This window comes from Festucalex cinctus, chromosome 7 (genome assembly GCF_051991245.1).
Source record: "Festucalex cinctus isolate MCC-2025b chromosome 7, RoL_Fcin_1.0, whole genome shotgun sequence".
In the NCBI taxonomy this organism is placed as follows: Eukaryota; Metazoa; Chordata; class Actinopteri; order Syngnathiformes; family Syngnathidae; genus Festucalex; species Festucalex cinctus.
The window spans coordinates 24,646,589-24,665,224 of NC_135417.1; the positions used below are offsets into that span (position 1 = coordinate 24,646,589).

Here is an 18,636-nt window from a genome sequence, read left to right on the forward strand (position 1 = left end):
ACCAGCCTTATGCGGATGGAGAGTGGAAATCACGCAGAAGCGACGGATCAAGGATCCAGGAGCGGGGGACCCAGGAACGCTCCTCAGGACCGTAACCCTCCCAGTCGACCAAATACTGCACCCCCCCGACCCCTCTTCCTGGAATCAAGGATAGCGTTAACAGTGTAGACCTGCTCACCATCGACAAGGCGAGGAGGAGGAGGAGGCACTGCCGGAGGGTTCAAGGGGCTGGAAGAAACTGGCTTGAGCAAGGACACGTGGAAAACTGGATGGATCTTCATAGACTGAGGAAGAACGAGTTTCACAGCAACTGGGTTCATCACAGAGTCAATAGTAAACGGCCCAATGTACTTCGGACCCAACTTCTTGGCCCCACCAGCCAGGCGCAAGTCCCTTGCAGACAACCAGACCTTCTGCCCCGGAGAATAGGAAGGGGCCGGCCTCCGGTGGCGATTGGCAAGGAGGCTGTTGCGTGCAGCAGTACGAGCCAGGGCCGCCCTTGTGTCCCTCCAAACCCGGTGGGCTCGTCTCAGGTGAACCTGCACAGAAGGAACAATCACCTCCCTCTCCTGTGAAGGAAACAATGGAGGCTGGAACCCATACGCTGTCATGAATGGAGACCGCCCAGTAGCGGAGTAGACAAGGGTGTTGTGTGCATACTCCACCCAAGGCAGAAAAGAAGACCAGGATGAGGGATGTCGATGACACACACAGCGCAGGGCGGCTTCCAATTCCTGATTCATCCTTTCTGTCTGGCCATTAGATTGTGGGTGATATCCTGACGACAGGCTTGAAGAGGCCCCCAATGCTTTACAGAACCGCTTCCATACTTGAGAAACAAACTGAGGGCCTCGATCAGACACAAGATCAGATGGGATGCCGTGTATTCTAAAAATGTGTTCAACAAGTAGGCTCGCCGTCTCCATGGAAGAAGGTAGTTTTGGCAGTGCAATAAAATGAGCCATCTTTGAGAACCTGTCCACCACGCTGAGAATCACAGCCTTTCCGGATGACATTGGGAGGCCGGTGATGAAGTCCAGTGCAACATGGGACCACGGGCACGAGGGAATGGGCAGCGGATGAAGCAAACCCGCAGCCGGACGATGCGAAGACTTGCTGCAGGCGCAAACTGGACAAGCTGCAACGAACTCTTCAATGTCTTTGCGCATTGTGGGCCACCAGAACCTCTGAGCAACAAGGAACAGTGTTCGTCTTATTCCTGGATGGCAGGCCACTTTCGAGGCGTGTCCCCACTTTAACACATCGGACTGCCGCGCCACTGGAACAAAGAGCTTCCCCGGTGGAGTGTCGACTGGAACTTCGATTCTGCTCCCTGCTTCCTCCACCAGCTTCTCGACTTCCCACATAAGGGAACCCACAATCCGTGTCCCAGGGACCACCGTTTCCATGGGTGGCCCCTCCACCATTGGGTCGTGTAGTCTGGACAGCGCGTCAGGCTTGCTATTCTTTGAACCAGGACGGTAGGTAATGACGAAGTTGAATCGGGTCAGGAACAGAGACCAGTGTGCCTGACGCGGATTGAGGAGTTTAGCTGACCGGATGTATGCCAAGTTCTTGTGGTCCGTGAATATTTGAAATGGTTCTCTGGCACCCTCCAGCCAGTGCCTCCATTCCTGTAGAGCCAAGACAATGGCCAGCAACTCCCTGTTGCCTACGTCATAATTGACGCCTTAGCCCACTAAGGCGTCGAGAGAAGGCGGCACAGGGGTGCAACTTCTGGTCGACTGGGGATCTCTGGGACAGGACTGCCCCCACTCCTGTATCAGATGCGTCGACCTCGACAACAAAAGAAAGATCGGTGTTAGGATGGATCAACACGGGTGAGTTTGTAAACATGTTTTAGGTCTGCAAAGGCGGCCTCCGCTCTGGGAGTCCATATGAATGGTATTTTATTGGATGTCAGCCTTGTCAGAGGTTCTGCTTTCATGCTGTAATTGTGGATAAATCGCCTATAGAAACTGGCAAACCCTAAAAACCTCTGCAAGTGCTTTCTTGATCTTGGAGTCGGCCACTCGACCACAGCTTGTATTTTGGCTGGATCAGCGCGAAGTTGACCGTTCTCCACTATGAGTCCAAGGAACTGGACTGACGCCTAGTGGCACTGGCATTTTTCGGCCTTCACATACAAGCGGTTCTCTAACAGACGTTGCAAAACCATCCTAACATGCTGGCGGTGTTCTTGCAGATTCCTGGAAAATATCAGGATATCATCTAAGTAGACGAAACAGAACACGTTCAACATATCCCGTAACACGTCATTGATCAGGCACTGAAAAACAGCAGGTGCATTGGTTAGGCCAAACGGCATCACCAAGTACTCAAAATGGCCAAGTGGAGTATTGAACGCCGTTTTCCACTCGTCTCCTTCTCGCATTCTAACCAAATGATAGGCATTGCGGAGGTCCAATTTAGTGAACATTGTAGCAGCTTGCAATGGCGCAAAAGCCGAGTCCAACAAAGGGAGAGGATATTTATTCTTAATTGTTATCTCATTGAGACCCCGGAAATCTATACACGGTCGAAGGGTTTTGTCTTTTTTGTCAATGAAAAAGAACCCTGCACCAATGGGGGACTTTGAGGGACGAATTAACCCTGCAGCTAGTGAGGACAAGATGTATTCTCGCAAGGCTTCTTGTTCTGGTTTGGAAACTTGGTACATCTTAGACACAGGCAATCGAGCGTTGGAGACCAACTCAATGGCGCAATCATATGGGCGGTGAGGAGGCAAAGATTTGGCGCGGTCCTTGCTGAACACTAGTTTAAGATCATGATACTCAGACAGCACGTTTTCCAGGCTAATGGGTTCTGATTCTTTCTTTGATTGAATTGGAATGGCAGCGGACTGCAAGCAGTGCGAGTGACAGAATACACTCCAATTCTCTATCCGAGGCTTTTCCCAGTTGATATCGGGATTATGGAGTTTCAACCATGTAAGACCAAGTATGACTGGAGCTAATTTACAGGGCATCACAAAGAAACGTCGAGATTCAACATGGTTACCCGAGAGCCGTAAGGTCAACGTGGCTGTAACCTGTGTAATCTCTGCTAAGAGTTTACCATTGAGGTCCAGTACCCGCCTGGGCTTTTTAAGACAGAATAATGGGCACTTAAGAGCTCCCACCACACAGTGGTCCACAAAACAGTCATCAGCCCCAGAGTCTATTAATGCGGTCACCCTTAAATTGCCACCGAAGCCCGATATATCACCCTCTATTTTCAGTCTCTGTTCGCTGTCACAGTTTCTTAGTTCATCTGGAATCGAGTCTTCATCGAATAACTCACATTGCTGGTCACTGTTGAGATGACTTTGTGCAGCAAATCCGTTCCCACTGCTAGGATGCGGCGAGGACGTGTGCTGGAGTCGAGGAATCGCTGTACAGGCCGCCACCTGGTGGCCTGATCGACCGCAGTATAGACAGAGCCTCTCCCGCATCCGTCTCTGTCGCTCACCGGCCGTGAGCCGCCCCCCGCCGAGTTGCATGGGTTCCTCTGTTGTAGCTGCAGGTCTCAATGGCGCACCTGCAACGGGTTCCCGGAGAGTGTCCAATCTGGCCATTGGACATCCAGGAGAAGTGGTTCCAAGAAACGGCCCATGTTCCTCGGTTCGCTCTCGCTCTCGTTCCCTCAAACGATTATCTAGTTTTATGGCCAGTAATATTAATTCCTCCAAGCTGGAGCAGTCATCCTTAATTCTGGGACCAAGTCCCCGCCAAAAAAATCCCACACAGAGCGGCCTCATCATAACCGCTCTCAGCTGCCAAAATTCGGAACGTGACCGAATAATCGGCGACCGATTGTCTTCCCTGGCAAAAGTCCAGCAGACGGCTACCTGCCTCCTTACCCTTGACTGGGTGATCAAATACTCTTAAGCTCAGTTTTGAAAGTTGAAAAGGAGGTACGGATAGCGGGGTTGGAATTGCTTACTACCATTGCCCATGTAGCTGCCTTATCGGTAAGCAAACTCATCATGTAAGCGACTTTCGACTTATCTTGTTCGAAAGTATAGGGTTGCTGATCAAATATTAATGAACATTGGTGAATAAATTGACAGCACAACCCAGGTTCACCCCCATAGCGGGTCGGGTGTGGCAAGGTGGGCTCACGCAAGTGGGGTGCAGGGGTCGTTAGTCCCACAGGGATGTTAGATGGTACGCCATCTCGTGGAACAACTTGCTCTAAACGAAAAGTCAACTTAGTCATATGGTTAGTTAATGCAGCAACCGCATCAGTTAACTTGCGTATTGACTGCTCGTGTCTACCCACGAGCTGTCCTTGACAAGCCACTGCATGTGATATTTTTTCAGTGTCTGCGGGATCCATGTTGGCCAAAGGATTCTGTTAGGAGTTCGGTAAAGCCGAGTGATTTGGATCCCAAGACAGACAAACAAAAGGGGTTTTACAAAAGGGTTTATTCAACATAAAGCGCACACGACACGTGGAATAAATCAAAAGGCACTACAACTGCACGACGCTAGGTCGGCCTCAAAGTACAACGCAAAATAACTTCTATACACGTAACAAAACAATGTACTTACTCTAGTAGGCGTAAACGTGAAGGACACAACACGAGAGTACATAAAATACACAACCACTAAGCGCAGGCAGCTGATGGGCACATGGGAGAAAGCAAACAATCCTTTGGCACCAGCAGACTGCCGCAGCCAGCCTTAAATAGCTGCTGATTGCTGATAGGTGACAGGTGTGATTCAGAGCACCTCCTACTGCTCACTAGAGGGAGACAAAGCACACCAGAGCACAGACCTAACAAGAACAACACAACTTCTTTCTCAGAGCAGTGTCAAACTTTGTAAAGACACAATTAGCAATCTTCATTTTCATTTTTTTTTTTCATTTTGTTCATTTATTTCAGGCAATAATCAACATTCACAATATCTAAATTTTTCTAGACAGATTTTTCTAAACCTAGCCTGAAAAGGAGTGGGAGGAAGAAAAACTCAAGTCCCATCCCCAATATCAATAGTATAAAAACAAATTTAGTTACTTTCCTACAAACTTACACTAACCAACAGCGGTTGTCATAATACTGAAAAACTATGTGTTTACAAACAGTGTGTTAATTAAGTAACATGACATCAACAGCTCATACCAGCAATGGTAATAAAAAATAACAATACCAGCTTGGGTAAAACTCAACTCAACTCAACTCAGCTTTATTTATAAAGCGCTTTATGAACAGGCGTTGCTGTATACAAAGTGCTGTACATAAACATCAGTTTTGCAGTAAACAAGAACAAACATTTTGAAGTGCGAATAGTTTTTTTTCTTTCAAGTAAATATATTTTACATAAGTAAATAAATAAGAAGTAGTGAATAAAGAGATAAATAAATACATAAATAAGTCGACTAAACATCAAACTCATACACACCACAAAACACCAAGAACAAGTCTCATGGTGTGCCAAAAGCCAAAGAATATAGATGGCACATATCAATAATTCTAAGCAGGGCCGGCCCGACATGATTTGGTACCCTAGGCGAAAATGTACATGGTAGCCCCCCCCAATCCCATAAAAAAAACACAAAAAAAAAATTATAGATATATTATATTTAATAGCACACCACACAATAAATAACAAATTCCACAAACAAATAAAAATAAGAAAAATAACAGAAGTACAATGCAATGCAACTTTTTATTGCATTTTTTGCAAAATGACAGTATTTAAAACCTCAAAATGTTTTCACTATGTACATTAATAATTGTGTAAGATACAAAAAATAGTAAATGTATCAATATACAAACTTTGATATATCGTAAAACTTTGGCAATAAGGTGATTCACAGATAATGTGAATAGTGTGCAAAAAAACTTCACTAAATAACTTAGGAACATAACGGCAAATACTTAAAATAGTGCACGCCGGGACCTCCTTGCAGCAAAGGCATCAATTGGTGCGTCAAAGGATAGCTGCCTGGATACTTCTTGATTGATGCTGATAAGTGCCAGTCTAGTTAGCCGTTCTTGTGACATGGTAGACCTTAAATAGTTTTTTATTAGTTTAAGCTTGGAAAAGCATCTCTCAGCTGATGCTACAGTCACTGGTATGGTAGCGGCCACTCTGAGTGCTACCCACATGTTGGGATAGATTTCTCGAAGTTTTTTCTCCTCTAGAAAAACTAAAAGTTCCATGCTTGACATATTGGATTTTGGCCAGGTAAGAAATGACTGCATCTCTGCTAAGAGTTTTTTATTTTTATTTTTTTTTATTTATTAGAGTACATATTGCACAAATAAGTAGACCCCGAGAAAAAGGCTTGTTAATTCCAGGCCGTTGCTACCCATAACAGTCATGGAGCTCATAGAAAATACTAGATGTAGTCGTTTTTGTTGTGGGTTGCTTTTTTTTTTTTTTTTTTGCATTAGTTAATTTGATTAAATTGAAGATTTTGTAATCTATGCATCCTATTACAACCTTACTTTCATGTTGTGAGTCAAGTGCGTATTCTACAGAAAACATTTTGTCAATATTTTGGAAATTGTTCTTATGTTTATTGAGATATTGAACATCCATCCATCCATCCATCCATTTTCTTGACCGCTTATTCCTCACAAGCGTCGCGGGGAGATATTGAACAAAATCTTTACATTTTTCAAAGGTGGTATACTCATATATGCTGAGCACTGTACATGATGCAGCAATAGCTGATATAACTGAAATAGTCACCTGGATCTAGAAGATCGAGCTTTGTGTCACTCAAAGTACTGCTGATTGGTGCTTGACTGGCTGTTGCTTCAGCTGTACATTAAACAAAATACATCACTTCAAATTATTTTGGTGTTAAAGCAGGGAAAACAAATCCATTTGCATTATGATAGAATACAATGTCAGAAATTATGGCTGTTTGTATTAAATGCACCATCCATGCACTTACATTCAGTAGCCTTTGGTGAAGATGACACTGAAGGATTGTTTACCACAGCTTCTGCAGGTGCTTGTTGTGGCTGCAAATATTTTCTCAGCGCATCTAGTTAAAAAAAAATGCATTTACTATATCGATGTTTAGATTAAACCAGCACATAATTCTTATTTTCAATAAATTAATAAATTAATGTGGTTATGTGAAACAATTACTTGTGCAAATCCATTGGCAGGTATCTGGACTTACTGGCTGTTTTAGTTTAAACTCAGCAAGCATTGCCCCACTCTTGTGTGCAAAGTAGCTACTAGCATGGATGTAATGGTGCAGTAAACAAGTTACAAGCAAGCTAAGAAGCTAACGCTATTTTCGTGTTTATTTTCTAAACAATGATAATTGACTGACATACGTACCTCTACCCTGGGCCCGTTTTTCCTCCTCCTCCTTTCGCCGCTTTCTTAATGCAGCACTTGAAGGCTTGGACCTTTTCATTGTTGTCGATGTCAATGTATAAACAACACAAGTGTGCCAACCATCTATCTATCTTTCTAAAGTGCTGCCACTACACTCCGAGATGATATACGACCCCTCCCCCTACCTTTCATTCATTGTAAGCGGCAGCAGCGGGTCAGGTTCAGGGCGCCAGGACAGCAGGTCGTGAACTCACAGTCATTTATTTGAAATAGAAGTAATGAAAAAAAAAAAGGAACTCAATAAAATATATTTGCTATATAACATTTTATGCTAGAAAACACGAGAGGGGGGGAGGGCTTTTTGTGTTTTTTAAATTTTATTTTTTTTCCTTTCTGCAATTTGGCGCCCCCTCCACAAGATGGCGCCCTAGGCGACCGCCTAGCTCGCCTGTAGCCTGGGCCGGCCCTGATTCTAAGACACAAACATACCAACAGTGTCGATAGATAGTATGTAAAATAAGAAGGCAGCAAGTATACTCTATCACAATAAGTTGAAAGATAGATGTTGGTTTAAGATGCACTCTCCAAATACTGAGACCAAACCATATGTTTGTAAGACAGTTTGAATCTGTGGATGTTTTGGAATCTTCTATTGAAATAAGATTTGATCGGTGAGTCTCCCTCTAGGAATCAGTGGTCCATCGTTATGTAAGCAGCTCTTTTCCAAAAAGCTTTAAAACTATTTCTTTATTCTGGAAAAAAAGTACAGATATATATTTTTTTTCATCTCCTTTTGCAAAAAAAATTATATATATTTTTTTGTCTCCTTTTGCAAAACAGCTCCATATGTTCTCTCCTTCTCACTAGATAATCGATCAAAGTTGAGGCCACAGTGTGACATGGATGATAACACTGAGACAGTTTATCTACCCAGGTATTTAGACTTCAGGATTTATTATCATTTTTGTCTTTTTCATTTTAGGTCTATAACCACTGCACAGAAAGTTCAGTAAATGTTCTGTTGTTTTACAGTAGCTCCTGTGAAATTTCAAGAGGAAGCTGCAGTATCTCAGATTCTTTAAATTGTAGTGCTCCTCAGGGAAGTGACGTCCATGTTGTTAAGGTACTGACAAACTGGCAGCTTTTCACCATATCAATATGCTGTACATCTGACAGAAACTGGCCCAACAGTGCATTTACAGTCTTCCCTCGCTATAACGCGGTTCACTTTTTGCGGTCTCGCTGTATCGTAGATTTTTTTTAAGTGCAATTTTGCATATTTTTTTACAGTAATATACCCATTTTATAAAATTTATGAAGGTTTGAACATTGTCAATGTTTGAACAAGAGAGAAATGTGAGAACATGTAAATGCCTCAATGAGAAAAGTGTATAAATTGTGCGGTTGGGGATTTTAGAGCCTTAAAACATTTATGAGTTGTAAAACATAAAGCTAACTACTTCGCGGATTTCATTTGTTGCGGGTATTTTTTGGAACCTAACCCCAGCGGTAAACGAGGGAACACTGTATTTGTCTTTTCATCCTTTCACACATCTTAGTCGTATATCCAGACATACCTTAGTTTTTATGTATTTATTTATTTATCTATTTATTTATTTATTTTATTTACTTTGAGCAGAAACACAGTGGCTTAAAACCTTGTGCAGCTCACAGATCACTTAATTGGTTACAACCACACAATTTTAAAACTACTGAAGCAGAACTGGTGTTAAAATGAACCCATTGCATAACCTCAATGCAATTATGAAGTGTCCAATCATATTGTTTTGCTGCAACCCTCGGGTGAGAGGGCATACTTGCATTGCGTTGCTATATTGTAGTGCACAATATTAATAAGTACACCACTTTCGAGAGCAGACATTTTATTTGTCAGTGAGCAAAATGATAATGTTCAAAATTTTCATGATCATCGGACTGACGCGTTGCAATTTTTTTTTGTGGATTTTCAAAACGTTTTCTATAGGTATTTATTTGTTTATTTATTTGTTTATTTATTTAAAATTAGTGTGTCGCATATTTCTTAATGTATCAAATATTTTATATTCTGTTTAAAAGAAAAGTGTTCAAAAGGAAAAATGCTTTTGTTATTCTTTTTTAAAATGCTTTTATTATTATTAAAATGTTTTTATAATGTTTTTCTTTACTCAAATAGTTTTTTTTTTTAATTATTATTTTAGAGTTGTAATTTTAAGACCGTGACAACGCACTATTTTTGCTCAATTTTTAACTAGTTCTCTGTCGCCATCTGCTGGTGTAACATATAAATGTGTTCCTTGTTCGGCGCTAGCTCATGCAGTCTTGTACAATAAATCTGTTTTCCCTTCATCCCTCTACAAGTCCACAACTGGCATTGACATCACATCTTGTGTGAAAGGGCTTCTGCATACTGAATCAGAACTAACTGTTTCCCCGCTGATAGACAATGCCAAGGTACAGTAATGTAATGTGTTTCCCAGATGTCAAATTTAAAGGATAAACATCCATGTGTTCTTTTATGAAACTGAAAGCACAACAGATTTTCACAATGTACTGTTCTTTTTGCATTTCCAGATCCTTAAGAGTCCTGCCATTCGATTTGATTCTACAAACCTGGGTGTATCGTTATATACAGGTATTGAGAAGTCAGAATAAGATTTTAATTGGAATTTGCACACAATCATATTGTTGTTCTGAATTACACCAGTAAATGGCACAGCTGTCCTGTCAAAGCAAACAATACTCCATGTTTGCTGTCCTCTATTGAATTTGCATCAGGTGGATACACAGAGGGGTTTTTTTTGTGTACCTTCCGTCAGATAATGGACAAGGGTTGAACTGTTTTGCCTCTCAATATATGTCGCTGACATAGATTGGATGAACAAAGATGTATTTATAATTAATGACAATTTTGGACAATTTAGACATTTGATCATTTCCTTCAGCACTCCTAAATGATCTCAACACTACCCTTGTGTGCTGCTTTACCCTGGTTGACTGGACTGTTTCCCGACCTCTACTAAGCCAAGGCACCCATGTCACATAAATTTCACATCTCTTCTCAATTTACTCACAAGATAATGACTGATTCAGTTTGAAATCGGGGCCTGGTAAATTGAACACAAGCTGTACTGCAAAATCCATGTTACATGAACAGCAACACAGCTTTATTCTACTCAGTGCCATCTAATGGATCAAGATGTAATTGTTCTGCTGACCGCAATATACTGATTGCATGGACAAATCATTTTTGGATAAATTAAGTCAAATTGAATACATTTTCCTGTGAAGGTTGCTCACTACAGACCAGCGTGGCACAGGTTGGGAATCACTGCTCTACACTGTATTTTAAAAGGGCAAACACTATTAATTCTGGGGCACTTAGCTGTGGTTTGTTAAAATTGCCAAATTACTCTGATGGGACAAAATAATAATAATCCATTCCAGGTTAAATGTCATTATAGAACCTTTATTAACTATAGAAGGCAATCAATAGCGACAGTTTTACATTCTCAGCTGTTATATACATTTAAAAATCAGTTATCTGCTGTTAATATGAGAACCGAAAAACATTGAAACACAGGCTTCGTACATGAGTATCATCCACCGGATTGCGTTTCAAATTCTCAATCTGACGTCATGCTAGACGGCATCGCACGACGCAACACATACGTCTTACATTTGAATTCTGGATTACTTACTCATTGTTACTTAGGTGTGAAAAGAAGATACAGCACTTAACACTGTACCTTAATTTAGTCAATGAAGCACAATGTGTATAATTGATGCTAGTTAAAAGTACTGCGACACGGTTGCAAAAAAGCCACAGAGAGCCAAAGAAAAAGCAAACTATGTGTCTGTTCAGAGTTAATTGTTTGATGCTTGCTAAACTGAGACCTTCCTGTTGACAAATTTATTTATTTATTTTTTAAATATGGCTTCTATCGGTTGGAGCTATATTGGGGCTTTAACTCTTGAGGCTTCAAGATGTTTCATGGGGATTCTGAAACCTAAAATAAATACCGCCCTGGTAATCTTAAAACTCATGCATAAGGCTGCAAAGATAATGCCGGTAATCTGAAAGCACACAAATAAAGCTGCTGGAGCATTTTCAGAGTGAAATATTTAAAGTTATGCTTATAATTATCTAATCTAATAATATTTGACTGGTACCTAACCGGTTCGATGTAATCCCTAAAATGATTGTGAAAAAGGACTGTATCAATGTCCATTGTTCTCTATGACATCACAAAACTGTTTTGTGCAATCCTAGACCAAAGCATTATTCTTAATTCTACCACAAGATGGCACACTTGACACAGTAGTCACAGAGCCGTTGATCGAGAGAGTTTGGCCAACTTGGGTTCACCAATCTTACGCTGTGATTGGTCAACTGCTGATCCCATGACACATGGACACCATCTTGTTACCCTGCTGAAACAGAGTTGGCCAAACTCTCGAGAAACCACAACAATGTTCCTTTTTTTTTTTAAGTACATTTTTAAATTACAATTCCTTTGCATCTCAACATTGCATGTACAGTATAAATTGAATCATCTTACTGTGCTCTTCTACAGTGGAGCAGCTGCTGTCACTTAATAAGGAAGAGTGGAGCATCTTCATTCAACAGCTCTGTTCATCCCTCGAAGGAGCGAAACCAGCAGCTCCTGCTTTCACAGCTACTTGCTCCTCAGTCGACTTGCTGTGCTACCTCTGCTTTCTTGTTAAACATAAAGAGGTTGCCAACAGACTGATTAACTCAAAAATGGTAAGAACCATTCTATTTTTTATTAAATAGTACCGTAAATAAATTTTTTAGATTAAATAAATCTTTCTATTCATTCCATAAAATCCAAAGCAATTTTTAATGTAACCATTTTAAACAAATTATTTCCCCAGGAATATAGTTGGATATTATAGCATTTAATTTTGAAATACCCCAGATAAATATGTGAACTGGACTCACACTGAGTACAAACATACCTGATTTCATTTGCTTTCATAACTGCTCAATGCTAACATGCTGTATTGCATATCTCATCGTTTTCATGATGGAAATCTCATTCCTTCATTCAGCTTCAGGCACTAAATCTGCAGTTACGACAAGCCCATGACTGGGATGTGTAAGTAAATAACTCATTTTTTATTTTTATTTTTTTTAAATCTGTAATTAACAACCATTTGCAGAAAGTTTGTAGTAATTCAAGTTGAGCTGCCTGGTATTGGCAATAACACTGTTTCATAGGAAATACATAAATGGATTTACCTAACTTCCCCCGCCACCACTTAACTCTGATGATAATAATAATAATAATAATAATAATAATAATAATAATAATAAAAAGGGTTTGATGGTGGTTTGGAAATGCACCACAGTGGCAGCGACAACAAAAAGATTCTCCTTTATTTCCCGATTTGATTATCACCACATCACATACAACTTGTAATTTATATCCATCAATTTTCCTTGACCACTTAATCCTCACAAGGGTCACGGGGGGTGCTGGAGCTTATCCCAGCTGGCTTTGGGCAGTAGGCGGGGTACACCCTGAACTGGTTGCCAGCCAATCGCAGACAACTTGGAATTTTTATAATCAAATTATATTAAAACAATAACATAATTTCGATATGCGTAAATTGAATAAAATGTTTTTCAGGAGGAGTATTGTTCTCAGAGTTCTGGCTCTGCTGGCTCACCATTGTACTGAACTTGAAACAAACAGCCCAGTTTCAGAGGTAGGCACACACACAATCAAGTATGCATGCACAACATACGCATACGTACACACACAACTCAATTTTATTTATAAAGCACTTTAAAACAAGCATTGTTGTATACAAAGTGTTGTACATGAAACAGAAATTGGAAATTTGCAGTAAAGAGTAAAGAAAGGTAAAATAAGAGCAAAACTAAACATTTACTTAATTAAATTAATTAATTTATCTATTCATTTATTTATTTTATTTATAACATTGAAGCTGTAATTCCAGCAAGAATGATGAAATAACAGGAAGAAACAGTGATCACGATTGTTAAGGGCCCATAGCAGTCAGCGGTGCTCGAAACATGTCCCGTATTCTCATGTTGAAGCGTGACATTGAAGTGGTAGGACATTGTTTTACCAATACGCACAAAACCTGGCAGTGCCCTTCATGAGCACCAGGGATACTAAAAACACAAAATTAATCTTATTTTATTCTTTGAGTTGATGGATCAATGCTAAAGATGGAAGCTCTAAAACTCAACTTAATTTCATGGACTCTGAGCCCTGTGAACAAAATATCACATTGTACCCCACTAAATGAATGCTGGAATTGAAAATACTGTTTTACAGGGCCCAGGTCCTTGTCATCACCTTTCTTGCCCTTACTGAAACGCCTCAATGGGATTTCTTTTTAATAGAAGTAGAAGTTTACGTTATTGTCCAGCAGGTGGCATCATTAACCCTTTGAAATACAACCGCATGCTGTCTGACTGTGTTTCTGGCTCAATGACAATCACTCATTTTACTATATTCTGTAGGTGAGATTATAATACAGAATTGTTTTTACTGTTGTCCTTGTTTTATAATATCACTTAATTTTAAATATAAAATTACATTTGAAATCATTTGATTACAAAATCCATGGTAGTTGACTGCTTAGCACGTCTGCCTCACAGTTCAGAGGTCTTGCCTTTGAATTCAAGCTCTGGCCTTCCGTGTGGGTTTTTCGTGCTCTCCCCATGCTTGCGTGGGTTTTCTTCCGCTACTCTGGTTTCCTCCAACATTAAAAAAAACTGTGTTTTTTTCTTATTTTGTTTTACATAATATCCAAATATATTCCTCCACCTCTTTTCTTTTTTTCTTCTTCTCTGTGCTCTGGACAGTTTCTGTCATTTTGACATGTTTACAAGTTCTCTGGGGTCACATCAATAAATTCTCCCTAACAGAGAGAAGCAGACACCACTGAGCTGGGGGAGTGTGGGGGGAGACTTATTATTTGGTATTATTATTTGTAACAGTATTAATTGGCCATTGCACTACATTTTTAATCAGTGTTATCTTATCAAACTGAAAAATTGATTGTAATAACTATTAATCCATCCATCCATTATCTGAACTATTTTTGCTACAATTATATTGAAGTTTACCATTTTTTTCCCCCTCAAATTTGTGGCGACGGCACCCTATACTGTATCGCCAGATGCGTGAGACGGCTATGGGGTTCAGCTCATAATGTCGAATTGTAAAGCAGCTGTTTGTGAGGGTACAATGCCGAGTTTCATAAATATAAACTGTGTTTGTGTTCATTGTTGTATGTTCAGTCACGTTTGATATTACAAATGAATGAATTTGTAAATGCAACAACTCGCACACACGCACCCATACACGCACACACAGATTCAGTTGCCAATCAATCAATCAATCAATCAATCAATCAATCAATCAATAAATCAATCAATAAATCAATCAATCAATCAATCAATCAATCAATCAATCAATCCAATTTCTTTTTTTATTTTATTTTTTAGCTTTGTTAGGTCTTATCATAGCCTTCTCCTTCTTTTTTTTTTCATTTATTTTTTAAAATACTCCATGAAAATACGTTGCAATTCTTGCTATTGTACTCTATTTCAATCCCCGTGGCACTTAAAGCTGTAAAATTTTTATTTTGAATTACAAAATGGCCAGCTGCGGAAACACAGTGTTTTTTTTTGTTTTGTTTTTTTACCCCCCACAGTGAGAGTGTTTTTAATGAAAAATGGCAGAACACTTTTTCCACTACCCTCTTTACCTCATGAGCACAAATTATTGAGAGAAGGACAAAGCGGTAAATTTCTGTCTGTCTGTCCATCCGTGATTGTCAGAGTCCGTCTCCAGACTCAGCAGGGGTTCTCTCTATTTGTGGATGTGTGCGTATGTGTTTTGCTATCGTGATGTAAACAGATGAGCAATAAAACAGCACATACTTGATTTATCTGTGTCCGTGTGTGCGCGTGTCTCAGCAGGGGTTCTCCTGCTGCAGTCCTGATGATTGGAGTGTCAGGACTGGGCTTAGTTACTATGGTAACTGTTATACAGTATGCTTCGATCCCCCCACCCGGCACACATGCACGTGCACACGCAAGTCTGTTCCCACCCTCTCGTCTATTTGTTTTGATTCTCTTCTTCCCTAGACGAACCACCCATCACGCACGCACGCACACACGCACTATGCCAGTATCTCCCGTGGAATTAAATGGGAATGCAATTTTGTGGGTTAATCATATGCAATTTAGGGAAGCTGGGCCTTTGCAGCAAACAAGATATAATTTTCTTGTTTACTTATCATGGCTTCTAAAGTTTTATGTGGCTCCTACAGTGGTTTAGCCTGAGAGGCTTCCACTGTGCACTGTGCTGGTTGTTTAAAGGGGATGTGCAGTCTTAAGGCATTCTGAAAGTTCACAGTGCTGTAATCTTCAAGCGGATGAATTATTCTGCTGGTGCCCATTCAGATGGAAAATGCTCCAAGTATACAGTGATGTGTCAAAATATTCCCAAGCGTTCCTTTTGTAAGGAAAAGATGAGTTTGAGCAACTTGTGTTAATAAATGACACAATAAAGATCAAGAAAACAGAAGACAAAAAAAAAACCATAATTGAACATTTGATCAACTTTGTTTGGTTTATAGATTGCAAAATATATGCACAGGCCACAACATTAAGAAATGTTCGAGATTAATATTTACCTCAAAATACCCATTGACAATTTCCTATTTTAGATTTTATGCTGCAGACTAGCTGTCATCCTATCCAAACTTGTAATGTGTATGCAGTGTCCCAAGATGAAATGTCAATCCAAGTTTATTTGAATACATAATGAATCCATATTGACCGGATAGATTAGGAGTAAGTCTATTCAATTAAGGCTCTAAATTGAGTTCATGGTATGGAAGATCTTAACTTGATTTCTGAATTTCCTTGAAATAAATTTGGGATTTGGATTACAAAATTTATATCTGAAATTTGGATACTGTTCTCTTATTTGATTTCCTTAGATTAATTATATGCAGTATCTAATGGATTGTGAGAAGCAATATTATACTGCAGTAGCACTCAGGGACTGTGTGAATGTACTAAGCGTGTGTGAAAGTTGTCTTTATGCACCCTGTGGTTGAGTGGCGACTGGACAAGATAAGTGGTATAATCTCAGGTTGTCGCTAAAAGCAAAATGCAGACATAAGTAGTTAAAGAAAGGATGGAATGATATTAATTGAAGGTAAGAATGTAATGTTTTGGCTGTACTTTTTATACTGCTTCATGCATTCCTTATTAGGATTGTAGCTGTAAATAAAGTTAATGTGCAGATCAGTCTTACAGTTCAATGGTCTGCCAACAATTTATTCTCTCTGCTGCACACTTTTTAATTACAGTATGACATTTAAATTTGTAACGGTAAGATTGCTGCCTCTGCATATAAAATAGGCAAGTTCATTTTCTATGTGTACAGTACATTCATGTGTTTCATTTAATGCAAAGAGCTGTTGATGCTGAGCTAATGACGGTGTGTTCAATGGAAGACTGGGTAGTTTTTTCTGCTTCATTTCGTCCTCTGCCCAAGAGCCTTACTCTCGTGTTACTGGTATAAAACACCGCCCAAATAATCAAGTTACATTATTTGTGGCATCATTTCAAGACAGAGAGCCTTTGAAGAACATCTCTTTCATCACATGTCCCAACGATGCACTTGAATCGCACATCATCAATATGCACAGACAACACAGTTCTATCAAGCTTCATTTTACAAATAAGAAAATGTGATCAAACTGCAAGTATAATGGCGATTGTTGATTGAGAATTACATTACTCGTCTGCTCAGGTTGTAATCACCCACTGAAAAAGATGAAAAGTTGCGAACTGCAAATATAGCTTCTCTGTAACAAGTGAGGTGAAAAAGAAAATTTTTTATACTTGCAGGTAGTGTCCACACTATCAGAACTGCTGAGGGACAACTTGAAGAACAGTCAAGTAAAGAGGTTTCTGCTACCACCACTTGGAGAGTTTCTCTACCTCATTGCCTCTCAGGTAAGAGTCAGAATGATGCAGGGCTCATTCAAGAAAGTGATACAATTGCTCAGTGTTGATAAAGAGAAATGTGCGGATGAAGACAAGCGCAGTGTATTCTGTCGTTCATCTTTGCAATGCATTCCAGTAAGATAAACAGACATCAGACTTGTAAAGGTATAAGTCAGGTTACAGTAGAAAATACTGTAGCATTCTTTTCAGTTGCCGGTCCCTCCTTTTTGAACAACCTGCCATTAAATATTAGGCAATCCCCCTCGCTATCTACTTTTAAAATTCGCCTGAAAACACATCTTTATTCTTTGGCTTTTGCCTCAACATGAGTTAGCAATTTATTTATTTATTTTATTTACTTATTAACTACTTGTGATATTTTTTAATGAATTTATTTTGTGTTATTTTTAGTGCTGTCAAACGATTAAAATCTTTAATCTGATTAATCACACTTTTTAATTTTGATTTATCACGATTAATCAGCTAAATTACTTGCGTATTCGCGTAATATGAAATAAAATACCCTAATATTTTGACATTAACGCATTTTATTATCTGAATGTCATTTGCAAACATAGATTAAATGCATGTACGCAATTGCATGCATTGCGTGTATTTCTCAAAACGTAACAGCATCATATCAATTGGGTGCAATTCAGCAATTATTATTTAATTAAACGCAACTTACTGTTGTTTTATCGAAAGTTCCGTCGGGGTGTTTTTTAAAGCGAAATTTGCCACCGAGCACACCAACTGGAGTCACCCCGCTCATTTTTGGAACAACAGGCGTAGGAAATGCCGTGCATTTACCTAATCACTGACCTACGCAGCCTTCAATGTAACCATCCGCCGTTATGTTCAAGGCTCAAGTGCGGTCAGAAAAAATAGTGCGATTAATCTGCGTTAATTTGTGATTAATGCAACAATTTTCTGTGATTAATTAATCTATTAACGCTTTAACTTTGACAGCCCTAGTTATTTTAGAATAAATAAGAATAAATACTAGAATAAAGTGTAATTGCACAGCCACTACAGTAGGTGGCAGTGGCACTCATTGTCAGAGTGCACAAGGAGTAATTGCTCCTCTGCAGAAATGTACTTATAATAATTTAATAGATAAAAGATACTATTTATGGTCATGGCAGAGAGATGGGGAGCGTGCAAAATATTTTCTTGTTCCTGCGGGGTTGTAACAAAAAGTAATCAAGAAGTACTGGCATATGTGGAGTGTAAGAATGTCCCATGTGCCAGTCCACAGGACTATCCTCGGTTATTTTCACCACACAAAAA

General features: G+C 39.7%; 1 protein-coding gene across 1 annotated transcript in view; it reads left to right on the forward strand.

The window, feature by feature from the left end:
• ulk4 (unc-51 like kinase 4) overlaps positions 1 to 18,636 on the forward strand; it is a 150,359-nt gene that overhangs the window by 14,305 nt on the left and 117,418 nt on the right. The window contains exons 11-18 of the mRNA XM_077528300.1: positions 8,181 to 8,247; positions 8,346 to 8,436; positions 9,672 to 9,764; positions 9,885 to 9,945; positions 11,888 to 12,078; positions 12,387 to 12,433; positions 12,968 to 13,046; positions 17,248 to 17,355. Of these exons, the coding sequence (XP_077384426.1) occupies positions 8,181 to 8,247; positions 8,346 to 8,436; positions 9,672 to 9,764; positions 9,885 to 9,945; positions 11,888 to 12,078; positions 12,387 to 12,433; positions 12,968 to 13,046; positions 17,248 to 17,355 (737 nt within the window). The remainder of the gene's footprint in view (positions 1 to 8,180; positions 8,248 to 8,345; positions 8,437 to 9,671; positions 9,765 to 9,884; positions 9,946 to 11,887; positions 12,079 to 12,386; positions 12,434 to 12,967; positions 13,047 to 17,247; positions 17,356 to 18,636) is intronic.